General features: G+C 31.5%; 1 protein-coding gene across 1 annotated transcript; it reads right to left on the bottom strand.

Moving 5' to 3' along the window:
• Positions 1-9,708: 9,708 nt before the first annotated feature.
• On the bottom strand, positions 9,709-13,754 carry LOC142332089 (uncharacterized). The gene is made up of 3 exons (XM_075378297.1): positions 13,751-13,754; positions 11,763-11,906; positions 9,709-11,642 (listed from the first exon to the last, which is right to left on the bottom strand). The coding sequence occupies exons 1-3, from the start codon at positions 13,752-13,754 to the stop codon at positions 11,413-11,415; spliced, it is 378 nt and encodes a 125-aa protein (XP_075234412.1). The 3' UTR covers positions 9,709-11,412.
• Positions 13,755-17,392: the final 3,638 nt, after the last annotated feature.

Genomic DNA, 17,392 nt, shown 5'->3' with positions numbered 1-17,392 from the left:
CTATTCCAAGCTATTTCGAAAAAATGGGTCATAAGCACTAAGAGATTTAAAGATTGACTGCCATGACAGTTATGTTAGTGCCATTATTGCTATAAGGGGTTATCATGCCCCCCAGATAAAAGTGTCGCTACTGCATTGAAGGGTTATACAATCCCTCACATCAGCTAATAAGAGAAACAGATTGGGTGTGTTCAGATATTCATACAGCACCAGCACATATATATTAAACTGCGTAAAACACTCCAAAGAATATGAAAGTACCTTAGAATTAGGAAAGCATGATTTTAGTAAATTTTACAACCCACTAAATCAAAATAATAAAATCTTACCTATTCCCTAGGAACAACTTACTAAACAATAATGTTTTCATAACTTTTTATTACATTGGTTGAATAGACAATGTAATTTTAATTTATGAGATTTGTAACAGATCAAGATGTATGTTTTCTGTTGTGGTTTGTGATTTGTTTATTTGATGTAGTTACAAAGTATGATTATAAACAAACATGTATATTACCAATTTTGATAAATTAATTACCAATATGCTTTAATAAAACACATGCTGCAAAAACCTAAGTAGACAAGAAAACAAAATTAAATGGGTGATGTGCTTTAGTGAATTTTACATTTAGTGTTTTATAACGTATTTTGTTAGTGAAATTATAGACTGGGATATAAGAAAAGTCTTTTAAAATATAATAAAAGTAGATTCAGTTGTAGGTTGGTGAACTGATCGGCAGACATAAATTTGTAATGATAATGTTACCTGGTAAAGTAAATACAAAATGTTATAATGTTCATAGGCTTATAAATGGTGTAGAGAATTTTATTTCTTTTTTTAAATATAAAGTGTCTTATGTCAACTCCACAGCTGGAAAGGTCTGTTGACCCCTCATATGTTTTTAGTTATTACTGTTCAGTTACGTAAAATTCTGGATGCTTTCCCATAAAGTAACATAATATACTTAATAACAGCAAAAAAAAAGAATGCTAGCAAAATTGGCCTTCCAGCCGACATTTCTCTCAGCAATTTAAGATAATGCAGTGACAGGTTCAGGAACCCCTCATGATGGTTAACCTGTTAAAATGACATGGCCCATACACAACTTGTATTTTGAAAGTTTAAAAAAATATTTTTTTAAACTAGATTTTAATAATAAAATTTTATAGAAAAATAAATTTTTGTGATACATATTTATTTAAATGATTGTGTAAAAGTAAGTTCATTCAGTATACATTTTAATACAAATATTTTGGCTTGTCTGGTAAATCAAAATCAACTGAAACGCTATGTATCAATCAGAATTTATTTTTCAGCAATTATTTGTACATCACATTTTCTGGACCTCTGTTCCACAAATCCAAACGATTTTAGATTCTTTCTTAAGTCCCAAATGACTTGGTTTGGACCCAGTCACTATAGAGTAATAGAAAGGTCTGTTAATATATAGTAAAAAAAACTACTGCTCTTTAGTATCTCCACAGTATTCAATATAAATATGCTTCTAATCAGAAATTTCAATACACCATTAAACATATTTCCTGTTTTTTGAGCTTGTTAAAAGATGGTACTAACAAAAACCATGAAGTTTTAGTAAACATAAATAACTCTGTGCAGAATTGAACTCAAGATTCATAAAACTGGATTTCACTGCTAGATATGTGTGAAATAATATAATTTTAATGTTCTTGCTCTTGTGTGCAGTATACAGATAGTTGAGAGCAGCTGTACGTACATGCCTAATATTTATTTGATTTTTCTTTCAAAAATTGATCCTTACGAAGTTCTAGAGCATAAAAGATATCCTGTAGACTTACCAACATACAATCAGGCAGCTGTCCAGTGAATGACAAAGAATACTATCCAGTTTATAACAGCCCAGAGCTGGACAGGTGGAATAGCCAAGAGCTCGACAGTTCAAACATTCTAGTGAATGACTAGGAATACTACGCAAAGTACTGGCAACACAGGAAAGCATATAAGAGGCCGTACAACCCAGACCAGGATATTTGGGACAGCCAAGAGTATAGTAGGCCAAACCCACCAGTGAATGGCCTGAAATTTATCCAGTGTTCAGCAAGCCATATACCCAAGAATACAATGGGCAGTTCCACCCAGACAGCTGAGCATACAATGAGCCAATCAAACCAGTTAGCCAAGCATACAGTAGACCATTCAACCAAATAAGTCCAATACACAGTGGGCCAATCTATCCAGACAGACAAACATGCAGTCGGTGGCCATTCAGCCGAGTTAGGACGTACAGGTAGTAATACGTTTTCCCCAGGCTATGTGCCAATAATTCAATGGGTCATATAAACAAAAGTACAGAAGGCCAAACACACTTGAGCACATCACTCACTACATACAGTCAAGCTTGCACTGGGACGTACAACCAAGACTCTTTCTGCCCTACTACCAGGCATACAACCCATTGCAGAATTCTTTCTTTCTTTTTTCCTGTTTAGCCTCCGGTAATTACCGTTCATATAATACTTCAAAGGATGAATGAGTGTAAAGTGAAGTCTTGTACAATCTCAGTTTGACCATTACTGAGATATGAGGTTAATTGAAACCCAACCACCAAAGAACACCAGTATCCACAATCTAGTATTTAAATCTGTGTAAAAATAAGTGACATTACTAGGATTTGAATGTTGGAACTCTCGATCACCACTAGACCAACCCAGTGGGTTCATTATAGAGTTCTAGAAATTCGTAACAGAACTCTAATGAATTGTTTTTTTTAAATAACCATTAATCCCCAAATTAATATTTATATATATATATAGTAATATATATCCATATATATACACACATATATATATACATGAGGTGCTACCCAAAAGTTTGAGGAATTTGAATTCGCACTCGAACTTTGCTGGTGTGACCTGCTGCCGCTAGATGTGGCTAACAGTACTCTTTGTGAATCAGTGTTCCAACAGCTGTGATGGTGAGAGGCTGCACTGTTGACTTTCGTGTGGTTGTGTAGCGTTGTGTTTTACTGCTTCAGCGAAGTTCTAAATGGCAGATTTTAAAGAGCATAGAAACCTGCATAAAATTTTGCTTCATGCTTAAAAAAACTGGTGCAGAAACCCATCGCATGCTTGTGGAAGCATTTGGTGACAATGCTATGAGTAAAAGTAAAACTTTTTTTAGGTACAACGATTCAAAGATGGACGAATGACAGTCGATGACGATGAGCGTTCAGGAAGACCATCAACAAGCGCAACACCGGAAAACATCGCGAAAGTGCGAGAGGCTATTGTTGTAGATCGTAGACAAACAATCCGTGATGTTTGTGCAATCATACAAATGTCATATGGGTCCGTGCAACACATCTTGTCGGACAATTTGAACATGAGACGCATTGCTGCAAAATTCGTGCCGAGACTGTTGAACAGCGACCAAAAATAAAATCGCATAGCTGAATTGAAAAATTCAACAAGAGATGACCCTAATTTCATTTCCAACATCATAACCGGTCATGAGACATGGGTATATGGGTATGATCCTGAAACTAAGCAGCAGTCATCACAGTGAAAGTCGCCAAGTTCACCACGGCCAAATAAGCACGCTAAGTTTGTAGCAACGTGAAGTAGATGATGACTGTTTTTTTTCGACATCAAAGGCATTATCCATAAGGAATTTGTTCCTCTTGGTCAAACTGTCAATGGGATGTTCTATTGTGAAGTTTTGAAGCGGTTATGTAAAAGCATTAGGTGCAAACGTTCAGATTGGTGGGCTAACAACAGCTGGGTTCTGCACCATGACAACGCTCCCGCGCACACATCGCTAGCCGTTTGGAATTTCTTGGCTTCCAAAAAGATGATAGTGATTCCCCACCCACCTATTCGCCTGACTTTGTCCCGCGCGACTTTTTTTCTTTCCGAAAATAAAATTTCAATTGAAAAGCCGTCGTTTTAACACAATTGAGGAGATTCAGGAAGAAACGCAGAACGTGCTTCGAACACTTACACCTGCAGACTTTCAGGGATGCATGGAATCATGCGGGAAATGCTGGGATCACTGTATCAATACCCAAGGGGATTACTTTGAAGGAGACAGTGGAAATTATAAGTTATGGTAAGCTATTTTATTTTTATGGTAAAATTCCCCGAACGTTTGGGTAGCACCTCCTGTATATATATATATGTATAGTACACTTATTTATGGAGGTAACTTGTTTAATTGGTCTTATGGCCAATTAAATGAGCTAAAAATTTATCCATGTCATACTAGCCAATATCACAGTTAAAATATTAGTGAAAAATGTCTTGTACAGAATTTAAAAGTGCAATAAATTAGTTAACAGTCAAAGTTCAATTATTTTTACCTTACCTGTAAATATAATTATTCGATTACATAATTAAAAAAAAAGAAAAGTTGACATTCTCTATTTTAAATATGAAAATACATTATACAAACACATTTTTCACATGGCTGAAAACAAAAAAAAATTGTTCTATGAAGCTGAAGAATCCTTACTTCTTACTAAATTTAATGATATTGTTACTTATTAATTGGATTTTCTTACTGATATTATTAGTGTACATTAATTATTGGTGTTCAATTAATGGCTTCAGAGCAATCAGCCAGAGATTGGTTAAGAGTGATAGTTAAACTTTAATTATCTTTCAGTCTGCTGTGAAGTAGTTTAACCTCAAAATAAAAAAGTTAAAATTTCAGCATGCAGGCAATTTATTTACCTGCATGATGCAATACGAACGATATGGTTTGGCCATTAATATTGTATTTAACCAAAGTTATGGCTTGCCTTCAAGTCATTTTTTTTTAGTTCCCAAAACAAGGAATACAAGAAGAATGAATATAGCGGTAAGAAAAGGATATTGTAGAACCAGAGAGAGTGTTTAAGGTTAATATAAAACAATTTCAGTAAAATAAGCCTGATACAAAGTTGGACTGATTTTGTTGTGCAAAACTGCCTTATGATAATAATATAAATAGTGATTTTTGTAATATGACACAAATCCTAAGTAACGCTACTTGTAGTCAGACATGAGGAAGAAATGAAAAGCAGGAAAACACTCCTCTCTGAAACAAAGATCTTCAAAATTTAACTTCATACAAAAAAATCAGGTTTTTAGGATCACAAGCAGAAGACAATTATATATGATACAAATGGCAGGCAGTGTTAGTAAGAAAGGTTAAAACAGAATGGTTGGGGAAAAATAAAGCACGATTTCAAAGCCAGTGTTCACGGCTTGCAAGTAAAGATTTATAAAATTCTTAAGATTCTCAGAATAGAAGCGAAGTATATTATGAATCTTAATCTTATATCTAAATAACATTGATTGGATTATTTTCAAAGCTTGTGGACTGAGACCAGACAAGAAGAATATGTTGTATTCGTGTTCAACAGCCAATATGGAGGTTTCCTGGGATTCATCCAGGAAGGTCTTTTTTGAATATGTCTGCACAATCCAGCCAACAGTAAATATTTAAACACAGTTTAAAGATATTAAGGAATGATTTAAATAGAACGGTTTGGGATTAATTTAAAGAAAACAAGTTTAACAGATTTTGACTTAAATCGTAATGAAGGTATGAATTTTTTTGATTGCCAATAGATCTGGATTTGGTACAAGAGATTTCCCTCCTTGGTATTGTAGATGAAGGATGGGAGACATATAATAGCCTAACTTATAAGGCTTAAAGATACTGAGTAAGGCCTATTTTGTAATTAAAGAATTACCTTATTATTAATGTGTATTATGGTTATTTTTATATTCATTGTTAACTTGTGGAGAAATCTCTGGGATCATCAATGAATATAAAAAAGTATTCAGAATCCAAAAAAGATTGTTGTACCATTAATTGTGCCATCATGCAAGCCCCACTTTAGACATATAAACATTCTATTATTTCCTGTTATTTTTTTATGTAATTATATTCTATAAATCCAATACATTTAAAATTATATCTTTTTTGGAAACTCACAATTATAATATCCACTACGAGTTGAATTTTCATTTCCACTGCAAAAAATTGCCAAAAAAAAACTTGCTTGTTATGCAAGTTCAAAATATGGTAAATTTTCACTAGTACCAGAAAAATTGATCTCATCAATGATTTCATGAAGCATCTTTTAAAATTATTTCAAGAGAAAAGCTATTATACAATAAATAAGTATTTGACTGACAACAGCAGTTATGGTTGTTGAAATTAATACAGTATTAATAAATACTTAGATTATAATTTAAGTGAATTACCAACAGAAAGATTTTCTAGGTTTCATGTTTTGTACTACAACTAGTGACATTGCGACACATGAGGTATTTGGTGTAGCAGAATAGTAGTTCTTGGTGTACCTGTCCAGCAGAGAATGTTGTAATTACAATAATAACATCTGAATTACTTGCTTTTGCTAATTATCTAGTGTTTTATTTATAAATCCTAAGAGTAACCAGCTGAGGTCACAGTGTTGTTCAACTAACCCATATGGGTTAATATTTCATCAACAAAGACTAAAACTATGGAATTTCACTGGGTACTCACCCTTTTAGAGCCAAAGATTTCGTAAATTGCAGCATCATAGAACAGATCGAGGGCTTTAACTTCTTCCTTTGATGCAAGTAGTCTTATTCCAACTCGTAAGAATTTGGTTTCAAAGCTGCACAAGTATCAAATTTTATCAGAAGTTTTGAAGAAAACACTATTGGGAAGAAAGATACAATAAAGAAATTCTAGAAATAGTCATTCCAGTCTTGAAATATGGGTCGGGGCTATCGGTGAGAGAGATGTCAAATTTGGAGGTAGCTGAAATGCATTTCTTAAGATCAACATGTCTGTGCAGATATTACAGTATGTGCCCCTGATAAAAGAATATTGGCTAGCATTTGAAGCGGCTAGTTTTTCAAAATGTGAAACTGCCTAAGTGAGTTAAACTACAATTTCTGATGTAATGAGCAACTCTTCTTTTTTTTTTTACTTTCCAACCTGATTTTAGCAATTTGATTTTCTTAAAATCAATATATTGGGTTTTGAGTTACGATTTTCAGTTATATACTTTTTTATGTATATATATTTTTATATATATATTTGGAGTCATTGTTGGCTGTTGTTTTATACTATTACACATTTTTTTGAGCAACATGGTAAGTAATAAATATATTTGTGTAAAAGTAATATCTTTCTCAAAAAGTCTATTTTAAATTTATAGCATTTATAATGTATCAGATAAATTTTTTGGTATATATATTGATATATTTATTACAGTTCAGGTAAAAATAAAAATCTGCGTGCTTTTTTTACTTCCCTGGGCATAAATCATTTTAATGATTCCTCTGTGTAGAAGTTTTTTTTACTTTAATAATATTGTAATGTTTCTTTCACTATATTGCCAGCGAACATATTCCTCTGAGATGTTCTTATTTTAACAAACCAAATAGTGAAACTCAGAGGGGGAAAGAAAGGACAGGGATGTTTGGTGGATGAGTTATGGTTTTCCACTAGTATAATTTCAAAGAGAGGCATTGGTTTGTGAAATGTAAGCATATGTCTTCTTGAATGCAAACTACCAATTATTAATTTATTTTAATATGTTATCATTAGATTGAGGTAAATTTTTACAGTTTCCCTCCTGCCTCTAAACTCTTGTTATTAAGGTATATTAATTTAAACTTAGTATGAAGAACAAAAGAATGTTTGTTTTAAGTCTGAAACTCAAAAATATAATTAATCTTAAAAGTATTCTCAGAAGATTCTGAATTATCTGTCTGTTGGAGGCTTTTGTTTGTCTGCTACTGTTGGTCAGAACTGAGCTGCCAATTGTTTTAAACAGGACATGGATTTGCAATCTGTAGTTCAGATTGAGTCTATGGAATATGAATTTGATCAGATCGCCAAATAAATAAATGGTGCTTTTGGTTAGATACATTTACATGAACTTCATGCCATATTCTTTCTATCACTTGCATTTGAGCCCCTGTGTCTGAATTAACAAAGTGGTTAACTGTTAAGCAGGGGAGCAGAAAATGTTCAGACCCCTGAAATTTTCCCCAAACACAATTTTTTTGGTCAGAAATTTCTCCAAAACTTTGTTACATTTTACCGACCAATTTATTGTATGTGATCAGTTATAAAAAGAGAAGTAATAGAAATACATGGGTTGCAGACATTCAATTTATTCAAATAATATAGAAATACTAGCTTGATCTTTAGTTCTTGATTTTTCATTTGGGTGTTATTTACTAAATGATTTCCAAGTTTATCGCATCTACTGTGTCAGTCACAAAGTGCACAATTTACATCTTTCTTACTTTTAAATGTCAATATAGTTAATTAATGTACAATTATGATATTTTATACTTACTATACTGTATATTGTGTATATCAATTAACACTATTAAAAGTTACGTAACTACTTTACTATTAAAAGAAAACAATACGCTTGCAGGTGGCCAACTAATGAAAACAAAGAAGCACTATTGCTTACCCAAAAGCAACTAAATGAATAGTGCAGTAGAGAGGAGACGAGACACTCACGCTTGCAAACACTGGTGACCACAATGCATCTTTTCAGAAATGTATCATCCCTTGCCTGTCGCGATTTGAGTTTATGAGTCAGTGCTCACCAGGAATGACATTGCTACCTTTGTTCTCATTATGCCTAATAGTCAGTAGGATGACTGTTTCTTCTCAAAACTTGTTAAAAGATCAATTATTCTAGTTAATAATTGTAAAATTGATGTGAATACATCAGTTGATATTTACATTGTGGTTTCTATTTTTAATGACTGGTAAAAATTTCCGTGAAATTTCCCCTGAACCACGTTCACGTGTTCGGACATATTCTGCTCCTCTGCTGTTAGGTAGTTGTAAATTTCAGATTGCAAACAATTGTCGACCTCCAACAGCCACTAATGTTAATAGTGCAGGGAAAAATATACTGTTTGATTATTAATAATAAAGTTTCACTTCTGCAAGTTGAAACAAAGAAACAGTTTTTATTGCGACATACATTATCTCCAAAGATCCAGCCACAATCACTGAATATTCCTTTAAAACAACATGCACACAAACTTGTGTTGGTGTCAACACATGTATTTGTTTCAACATTAAAAAAAAATTATTTTTGTGTAACATGTTCATAAGCAAAAATTATATTTATCTTTGTTATTACATATTTAATTACCTGAAACCAGAAATATTTCAATCAAAACATTGGCATCACTCAATATTGGTCATGTAATAAGTGATTAGATTCAGTTTTTTTTATTTCTCATTTTTCTCTGTTATGTCGTTATAATTGGGAATCAAGTCTGAAAAAGATGTAATGGAAAATTTATATATATAGTAGATACTTTTTTTACAATAGTAAAACTTTGTAATTAACTCTTTCACTACCAAATTTTTGTCGCTCATCAGAATTATTTTTTACTCTGCAGCCATGATTATTTAAGTAATTTTTATTACTTCAAATACATTTAGACCAAACATTTTTTCTTGCCAAAAAAATATGAACATGTCCACTGGAATGGACATCTGTAGTGAACGGTAGTTCACTACCGTTATTTCTATGAAATAACAAATGAACATCTTTATTTATGAAAAATGTAATTTTTACAAAATAGTTATTTATAAAATTATTATTAAAACACAACTTTTTTTCTGTCTTATGTCTATAAATACTTTAAAAGAATCTATTATCAAAAAATTATAAACAATAAACACAGTAACGCTGAGCAAATCTTACCATAATAAATGACTTACAAGTCATAATAAATGCTTAGAAATTATTATTATACTAAAAAATAAACAAACAATTACAAATTAAAAGGAATTTTTAACATAATATCAGTACATCATTATATCTATTACTTTAAATGTTCATCAAACAATTTCTGCTATTCACAAAACAAAGGTGGACTTTACATTTTGTACAGTACACATGAGTTTTCTTGGTGCACTTAATATTTTTGCATCAAGTTGCATCTTTTTTGGAATCATATTCTGGTAGGTGGTCTACTAAATCTTTCTGAACTTCAACTATTGGCCTTACTTCTACATTATGTCTTTTCAATGGGCGGAAAATTTGTTCTCTAGGAGAACTTGGTCAACCTCTTTTCCTGCAAGACCCTACTGGATTATCCATTTTTACAAGAGCTTCGCCCAAATCTAATTTAAAATCCAACAGATCAACAAATGATTTTTTTTAAGTTGTTTAGCCTGCCTATACTCTAACCAACAATTTACACAGGCTATATCAATGATATGAAAAATCATCCTTAAAGTCCCCTTATGACTCTTTTAAAATATTCTATAGATCGCAGTAAGTAGATTCAGAGTATCTACTCCTCCTCCCATTCCATAGTTATATTTTTTAACTATTTCTGGTCTAGTTACTACTAGACCAGAATATGTTAGATAAGAATATGTTAGAACATATTCTTACTCTTCTTATCCCACCTGTTTTCATCTGGTGTACCTACACCTACAAAATTGGAACCAAGAACAATTGATCGATTATCAGTCCATTTGCAAAGAACAACTTCCCATCTCTACTGGTCACTTCTTAGTGAAAACCTTTTGACTTTTTTGAGCATTCTTTATCAGACATAAACGGAGGCTTACAAAAACGATCAACTCTAACTGTACCGGCTGCAAATATTTTATTATTTTTTAAAATCTTGAATAAATTTAAAGTACTAAAGAAGTTATCAAAATAAACACAATAGTTCTCTTTTTTAAGCTGTTTTGTCAGTTCTAAAACTACAGAGGCTCCTAAACCAAATGATTTTATGTTGGTTTGATCAAATTCTGTTGTTTTGCCCTGGAATAGTATGAAGTCATGTACAATACCACTCTTCCCACACAAAACATTTTTTATCCCCCACTTCTTAGGTTTTTTCATATACTGTTTAGTAGAATGATGCCCTTTAAATGGGATTATCTGCTCATCAACACTGAGATCTAGTTCCATTTTTAATTCCTTGCATCTTTTTCTGACAAACTCAAAAATTGGCCTTACTTTAAAAAATTTGTCATCTGAGTCTTTCATTTCTAAATTGTTAACTATGTGTAGGTTTGATCTCAGTTGATAAAAGCGATTATGAGTCATTGTTTCAGAAAATATCATGACTTTTAGAGATTTTCTACAGTACATCTCTATTCTGGGAAATTTTAAACCTGACATATAAATGTGTAACCCAATCAGTGCACGAATTTCTTGAGCATTTGTGGGCTGAAATGTTATACCTTTCTAGAGGGCATACATGTTAGTTTTTTCAACCATGGATGAAATACATTCCTCAGTTATATATTTGCAAAAATAATCTACAGGAGAATCCAAATCAAAATAATTCTCCGTGTTTACAGAAAAATCACCAGTTGCAGGTGGATTGGAAGGCCTTCTTCTCCATCGGATATCTTTTTTATCCGTGGCAGAATTAATAAAAGTGGTGGATCTGACCCAGCTGATGTTGATGGCCTATCACGTAATTTTGATTTACTTGTTCCCCTGCTTGATTTTTTTCATTTAAAATAGGTGCTGATTGTACTGGAGCTACTTGCAATGATGGGAGTTCAGGCAGCACAGGTGCTGTTTGCAACAACAGCTCTTGTATTTCTGCATCATCTTGAATAGCTAATTCCTCATTTCGTGGGACAACATCAGCACCTGCAGCATAAAAAAATGTAGCTTTAGCAGGTATTCACTGAATCCATCAGTTTTAATACTGGTAGGATATTTGTTTCATGAGCCAAAACTAGGCTCAATATAAATACAAATGAAACTTACCAATTCTTGTAGGTCCCTTTGATGGCGCTTCATCTTCTATCTCATCACCATTCTCCAAACCTTCCAAATCTGAACAATTTCCATCTAATAGATTCAGAACAGATCCAACATCATCTTCGTCATATAAATCATAAAATCCATTGTCTGAAAAATAAAATAAAATACCATGTAGTTTGATTCGTACACCTAACTAAAATGTAAAATAAGAAAAGAATAGAGATAGAAAATAGTCTAAAGAAAAAGAAAGTAGTCTACTTACTGGTTACTGTATGATACTAGAAATTTATTTTTAGCTCATTATAATAAGAAGACAATAAACCTAATGCTTATTTTAGAAATTCAGCAATTCACATCTTGCTTTTACAGCCTTATAATAAAATTTCTACATATAGCACAAATTTCAGGGTTATTGTAATTTTTCAATTTATGAAAATGCTAAAAACAACTAAACTGAAGCATAAACTATCTTATGCTCAGATAAAATAACTTAATGAAAAGATGTTTACAGATTATATTATGTGAGGTTAGGAATATTTTTCCTACTATGTAGGGCTACTTGGTTATTTTATCAATGTATAAATTACCTTACATAACTTATAATAAATAATATAAATTAGAAATATTACTCACCTCTAATTAAGTAAATTTCCAAGTAAAAAATGAGATATCAGCACTTATGGTCACTGCACAAATAAGCAAAAGAACTGTAATAATAATAACCATAACCTCAAAATTACATTGCAGTAGCAATACCCTTTAACTACACTTAGGCATTTGAATGTACACCGAGTTTTTGTGTAATTTATAAATTTCAGCATGCATCCCTTCAAAAAGTAATCCATTTATAAATTAGAAAATATTATTTTAAAACTAAAAAAAATGATATTATGTTGTGAATGTGTCAGTTACTTTGGAAAATTAGAAAATTCTATGTACCTCTCAATACGTTCAGAAGAAGAAATGCACTACTTGGATTAAAAGTATAAAAAAGCCATTGATACATAAAAATCAACTGGTAAAATATCTGGGCACCGAAATGGACAAGAGGAGTGAAAGGGTTAAATTACTAATCATCTTTAAACACCAAAAATAATAAAATAACCTGTAATTACCAACCTCTTTTATATATAGAATATGTATTAAATAAAACTTTATATGATAAATATTATATTTTGGCATAATCATCACACAGCTATATAAATAAAATTTGAATTCTGTTTCATAATTTACAATGAATTGAAATTCAGAATAATAACTGTGAATGAATTAAAACTGCATAACGCCAGATTACTGTAAAATGATATCGACAGTTTGTCACATTTATGTGGTTAATTTACTATAAAATAACATTTAAAACAAACCCACGAGAGACTATGCCAGTACAATGTAAATGTTTCATCAAAAAATTATTTTGATAAGATTACTTACTATGTTTGGAGATTTTTTAATATTCTTACCTCTCAGAAAAAAATTTGCTTATAATCCCCAGAATTGAAAAAAAATTGTATGAATTATGTTTTACACAATTTTTGTAAAAATTATAGGGCTTTGAAACTGCAAGTCCAAAGAAAGGGAGAAGTAACTCGTTTTCTGGTGGCTTCCTGTAATTTACTCAATAATGCATTACTCAAATGTAAAATAATATATTCATAATAAACTAATGTAAAAAAAACTTTTGCATACATTATATTATATTTATTACATTACATTATAATTTTCCTAACTGATGATGATTAAAAGTTACAACTCAAACTTAAGTTCAGTTATTTGTCAGCCAGACTTAACATTTTATTTTGATTTGTGATCTTTTAACTAAATTCATTAAAGATCAAATTGGATAAAATTTGGAAAAAAATTGTTATCCACAAAAGTATAGTTATTTGAGATATTTAAACATACAGTGGCAAATAAACTGTTTGAGATGTTTTTTATTCTTTGAAATAAGTGAATAATTTTTTTTCTCCAGAGGAAATGATCTTGGCACTTACCCATATGAAACGCGTTCAAGTGACGAACCAGTTTGCGAAGGCCAATTGGTAGAGAGTGAAATTAAGGGTCTCTGTGGTAAGTAAAAATATTGTTTATGAAATACAATTGCAAAAAAATTTATTTTATTTTTTTCTTTATTTTTATAAAAAAAAATTGATTCCAATTCGCATTTTTCAGAAAAACCTGTAAGAAAACTAGTTTTCCTAAACTACAAGAAATTCTTTTTTAATATTTATCTGATTATAGAATAGTGACGTTAACCTTTACAATAGATTGTCTCCAATGAGATTTTCAAGGGCATTATGTTATCTATAAAAAAAATGTGACAGTAATAGTTTTCGTAATTACACCAGAGTTTGCCTATTTATTAACATTATGACACGTATATCATCTGATTCATACAAACAAGGCCACTTTAACAAAAAGCCAGTTTGTCACTTGTAAGTAAAATGTTATTAAACGTATTAATTGGTTAATTTAATCTATTAATTGATCTTATTATATTTTTTGCAAAACCAAACTTACCAATCTTTTAAATAATATAAAGTTTGTTTGATTTTATAAGCATTCAAAGTAAAAATAAATCAAATGGACAACCAACTTAGTATAGTGTCAACAAATAATGTCCAAACAAGTAGATTACTAATTCTTTCTTTTGATTAAGAATATTTATTTTAATTTTTTTATATGGGATCTTTACTGTGTTCATTATTGGCACAGCCAATGTAATGTAATGAACACCATTATTGTTAGAGAAAGCATCTATTAGTGACATTTATTCCTTTGATGATTTATGTATGTATCACAAGAAGAATTGTAATGTAAAACAAAAAAATTATATATTTTTTTTACTGATGTATTTTCACAAAAACTAGTAATTTACAGTTTAACAATAGATTTAAATATTACTGAGAAATTATTTTCCAATCACAATATCATTAATAATAAAGGCAAACAAATTTCAAACCTTATTATTCAATATAACCTTTCTTTAAATAATGTTTTCAAACACTATCCAAGAACTTCCCTCCTGGTTATAAGCCCGTATTTGAAACCAAATATTAACACATAGCAGTTAACAAGCCCTAACTTTGTTTTAAAATCTTTGCTGCCGAAAGTAATCATTCAAGAGTAACTGCCAAACTCTTACAGAATGCATTTCAAGCATTAAATGGGGATTGGTTTGCACAGAATAACTCTGGCAAATATGGAAAAATTTAGAGAGCTAGGTTGGAGACTTTCCTCCGACTAAGTCTGAGAATTTTTTATTTGTGTAGACATATAGCAATACAATGCTGATTTGTATCTCTAGAGAAAAGCTTGATACCTGAGGTCAACCTTCAATCTCTTTGAAAGTAGACTAAAGTGAAAGTTGAAAAAGAGGTAGTTAGTCAACCTTTCAACACAATTTCCTCCAGCAACAAATACAGTATATTGAAGTATTGATAATCAATCACTTACAGCTTAATAGCCTTACCAAGTTGTTTATGTCAGTTCTTCCACTGACAGTTCTTTCTTACAAGGTCTTTCTTGACTTCGTGGAGTTAAAAGTTCATTAACTCCTTCAAAAATTTGGAATTATTCAAAATATGTGAGAATGTTGATATTTCTTCTCAAGAACTAAGAGAAAACTCACTATCTTCATTTCTTTTTTTTAACACGCTGCTGTTGTGGTATCTTGGTGTATCAAATTATCAGGTACTACACAGTCAGTACACCTACTTACTGCACTTAAGATTATTGTAGGACATCCTGGCACACAGGTGCCGAGAATGACAAAGCTAGTCCAATACAGTTTCCTTCAGCTATAATCAGTTTAAAATGATATGTGCTGAGTATATTCAGCTAATTGAGATATCTGTACATCTGTAAGCCATAACAGCGTTTGTTTGGACTTTTCATTCAGAAGGCACTTTCTTATTACAAAATACAATAATAACAAGACAAATAGCTCAAACTACCTCTATTTACTTCTAATCTATTATAATTAATTTTCTTCTTTAACTTCTATATATTATAATAAATAAATACACTTAAGTGTGTTTTACATAGTGGAAAAAAATTGTAATATTTTTATTAAAATAATACAACAATGAAAATTTGGAAGCAAACTAGTAAATATTAAAGTTGTAAACGCATAAAAATTGTAAAATTATAACATATCATCATAACTTTTATTTGTCCCTTTTATTACATTCATTCCATATTTGCAGACACAGTTAACTCCTCCTTTTTTCTGCATTTTTTAATAAAATCTAAAAGTAGGCCTTTTGTGTTTGCCAGAAGAGTTCCATAATAAAATGCTTTTTTTCCAATAATTCTTTAAGAATTGGTAAATTAGTATAGAAATTCTCTCCATTCAGCAATCTTCCTTCGTCCATTAAATTAATTATGATTTTGTATACATCTTTGCTTGAATATGCAAATTTATCATAATAAATAAGAAATACTGTATAACCTGATGTTAAACATAATTTATAGCATTTTAACCCATATTTATGCAACCTAAGAGGAATATATTGAGAGAAAATAGGCCACCCCTCCAAGAGATCTTTTATCAACCTCTAGCTTCATACCAGGTTTTATTGCCTTTCCTGTCAACCAGTGCAGACCACTGATGAAACGCAGTACTAAGAGAACTATCATGGAGTGATACACTGGTGAGCTGATGATAATATCAAATGGTGTGCTGCTACCTAGCAGCGGTACACACAGTAGCATTGGTAATATTGATCAGAGCAGTACAACCACGTCCTGAAAACTACCAGCAACTTTTGTTTTGTTTTTAAAATTATATTCCATAAAATCATTATAATCTTCTGCAATCATTTTCACGGATAATCTTTGATCAGATCGTACGATTTCACGCACCCTGGTCAAGTTGACATCTGTCCGTGAGGTTGATGGTCGTCCACTGCGATCTTCATCTTCAACATTCGTTCTGCCTTCACTAAAAATTTGATGCCACCGAAAAACTTGAGCTCTTGACATAACCTCCTCTCCAAAAGCCTTCTGAAGCTTACCATAAGTTGTCGTCGCGTTTTCACCCAATTTAACGCTAAACGAAATGGCATACTGTTGCCCAATATTTTTCAGTTTCATTTCTGTAACGAGAGACAGTAACACGTGTTCACTTATTACAGCACAACTCACGACTGAGCAGTTGCATCAATGTGCCGCTTGGACTGGAAGTAGCTTATAGACCAAGGTCAAAGATGGTGTGTCTACGCAAGCTGCAGGGTTGCCACATCTTGCAAAGAAAAATCAGTCTCATTACTTTATTGTCGCACCTCGTGTATATATATATATATATATTACTGATTTTATAGTGTGTTATAGTGTTAAATACAATCAGGATTTGTTTGAGGACAAACTGCATTATGATATTATCCTTCAAACGGATTTCTAAACGGTTACAATCAAGAAAACATTCAGAATCAGGACTGTGAAACAACAGATGAACTCACACCTAAGAAAGAATCACCTTCAAGCATTTTACTTGACTTCCAGTAAGTGCGATCAGTAAAATAAACAATAAATCAATCAGGAAAGTATTCCAAATTTATAGATGAGTCATTTAGCACTGATACAAAACAACATAAAAAAAATTAATCAGATTTAATGTAAAGGCAGTAAGTTCT

This window comes from Lycorma delicatula, chromosome 11, assembly GCF_047948215.1.
Source record: "Lycorma delicatula isolate Av1 chromosome 11, ASM4794821v1, whole genome shotgun sequence".
Taxonomy (NCBI): domain Eukaryota; kingdom Metazoa; phylum Arthropoda; class Insecta; order Hemiptera; family Fulgoridae; genus Lycorma; species Lycorma delicatula.
Note: the sequence above shows the minus strand (reverse complement) of the source record. Positions and strands in the feature narration are given on the sequence as shown.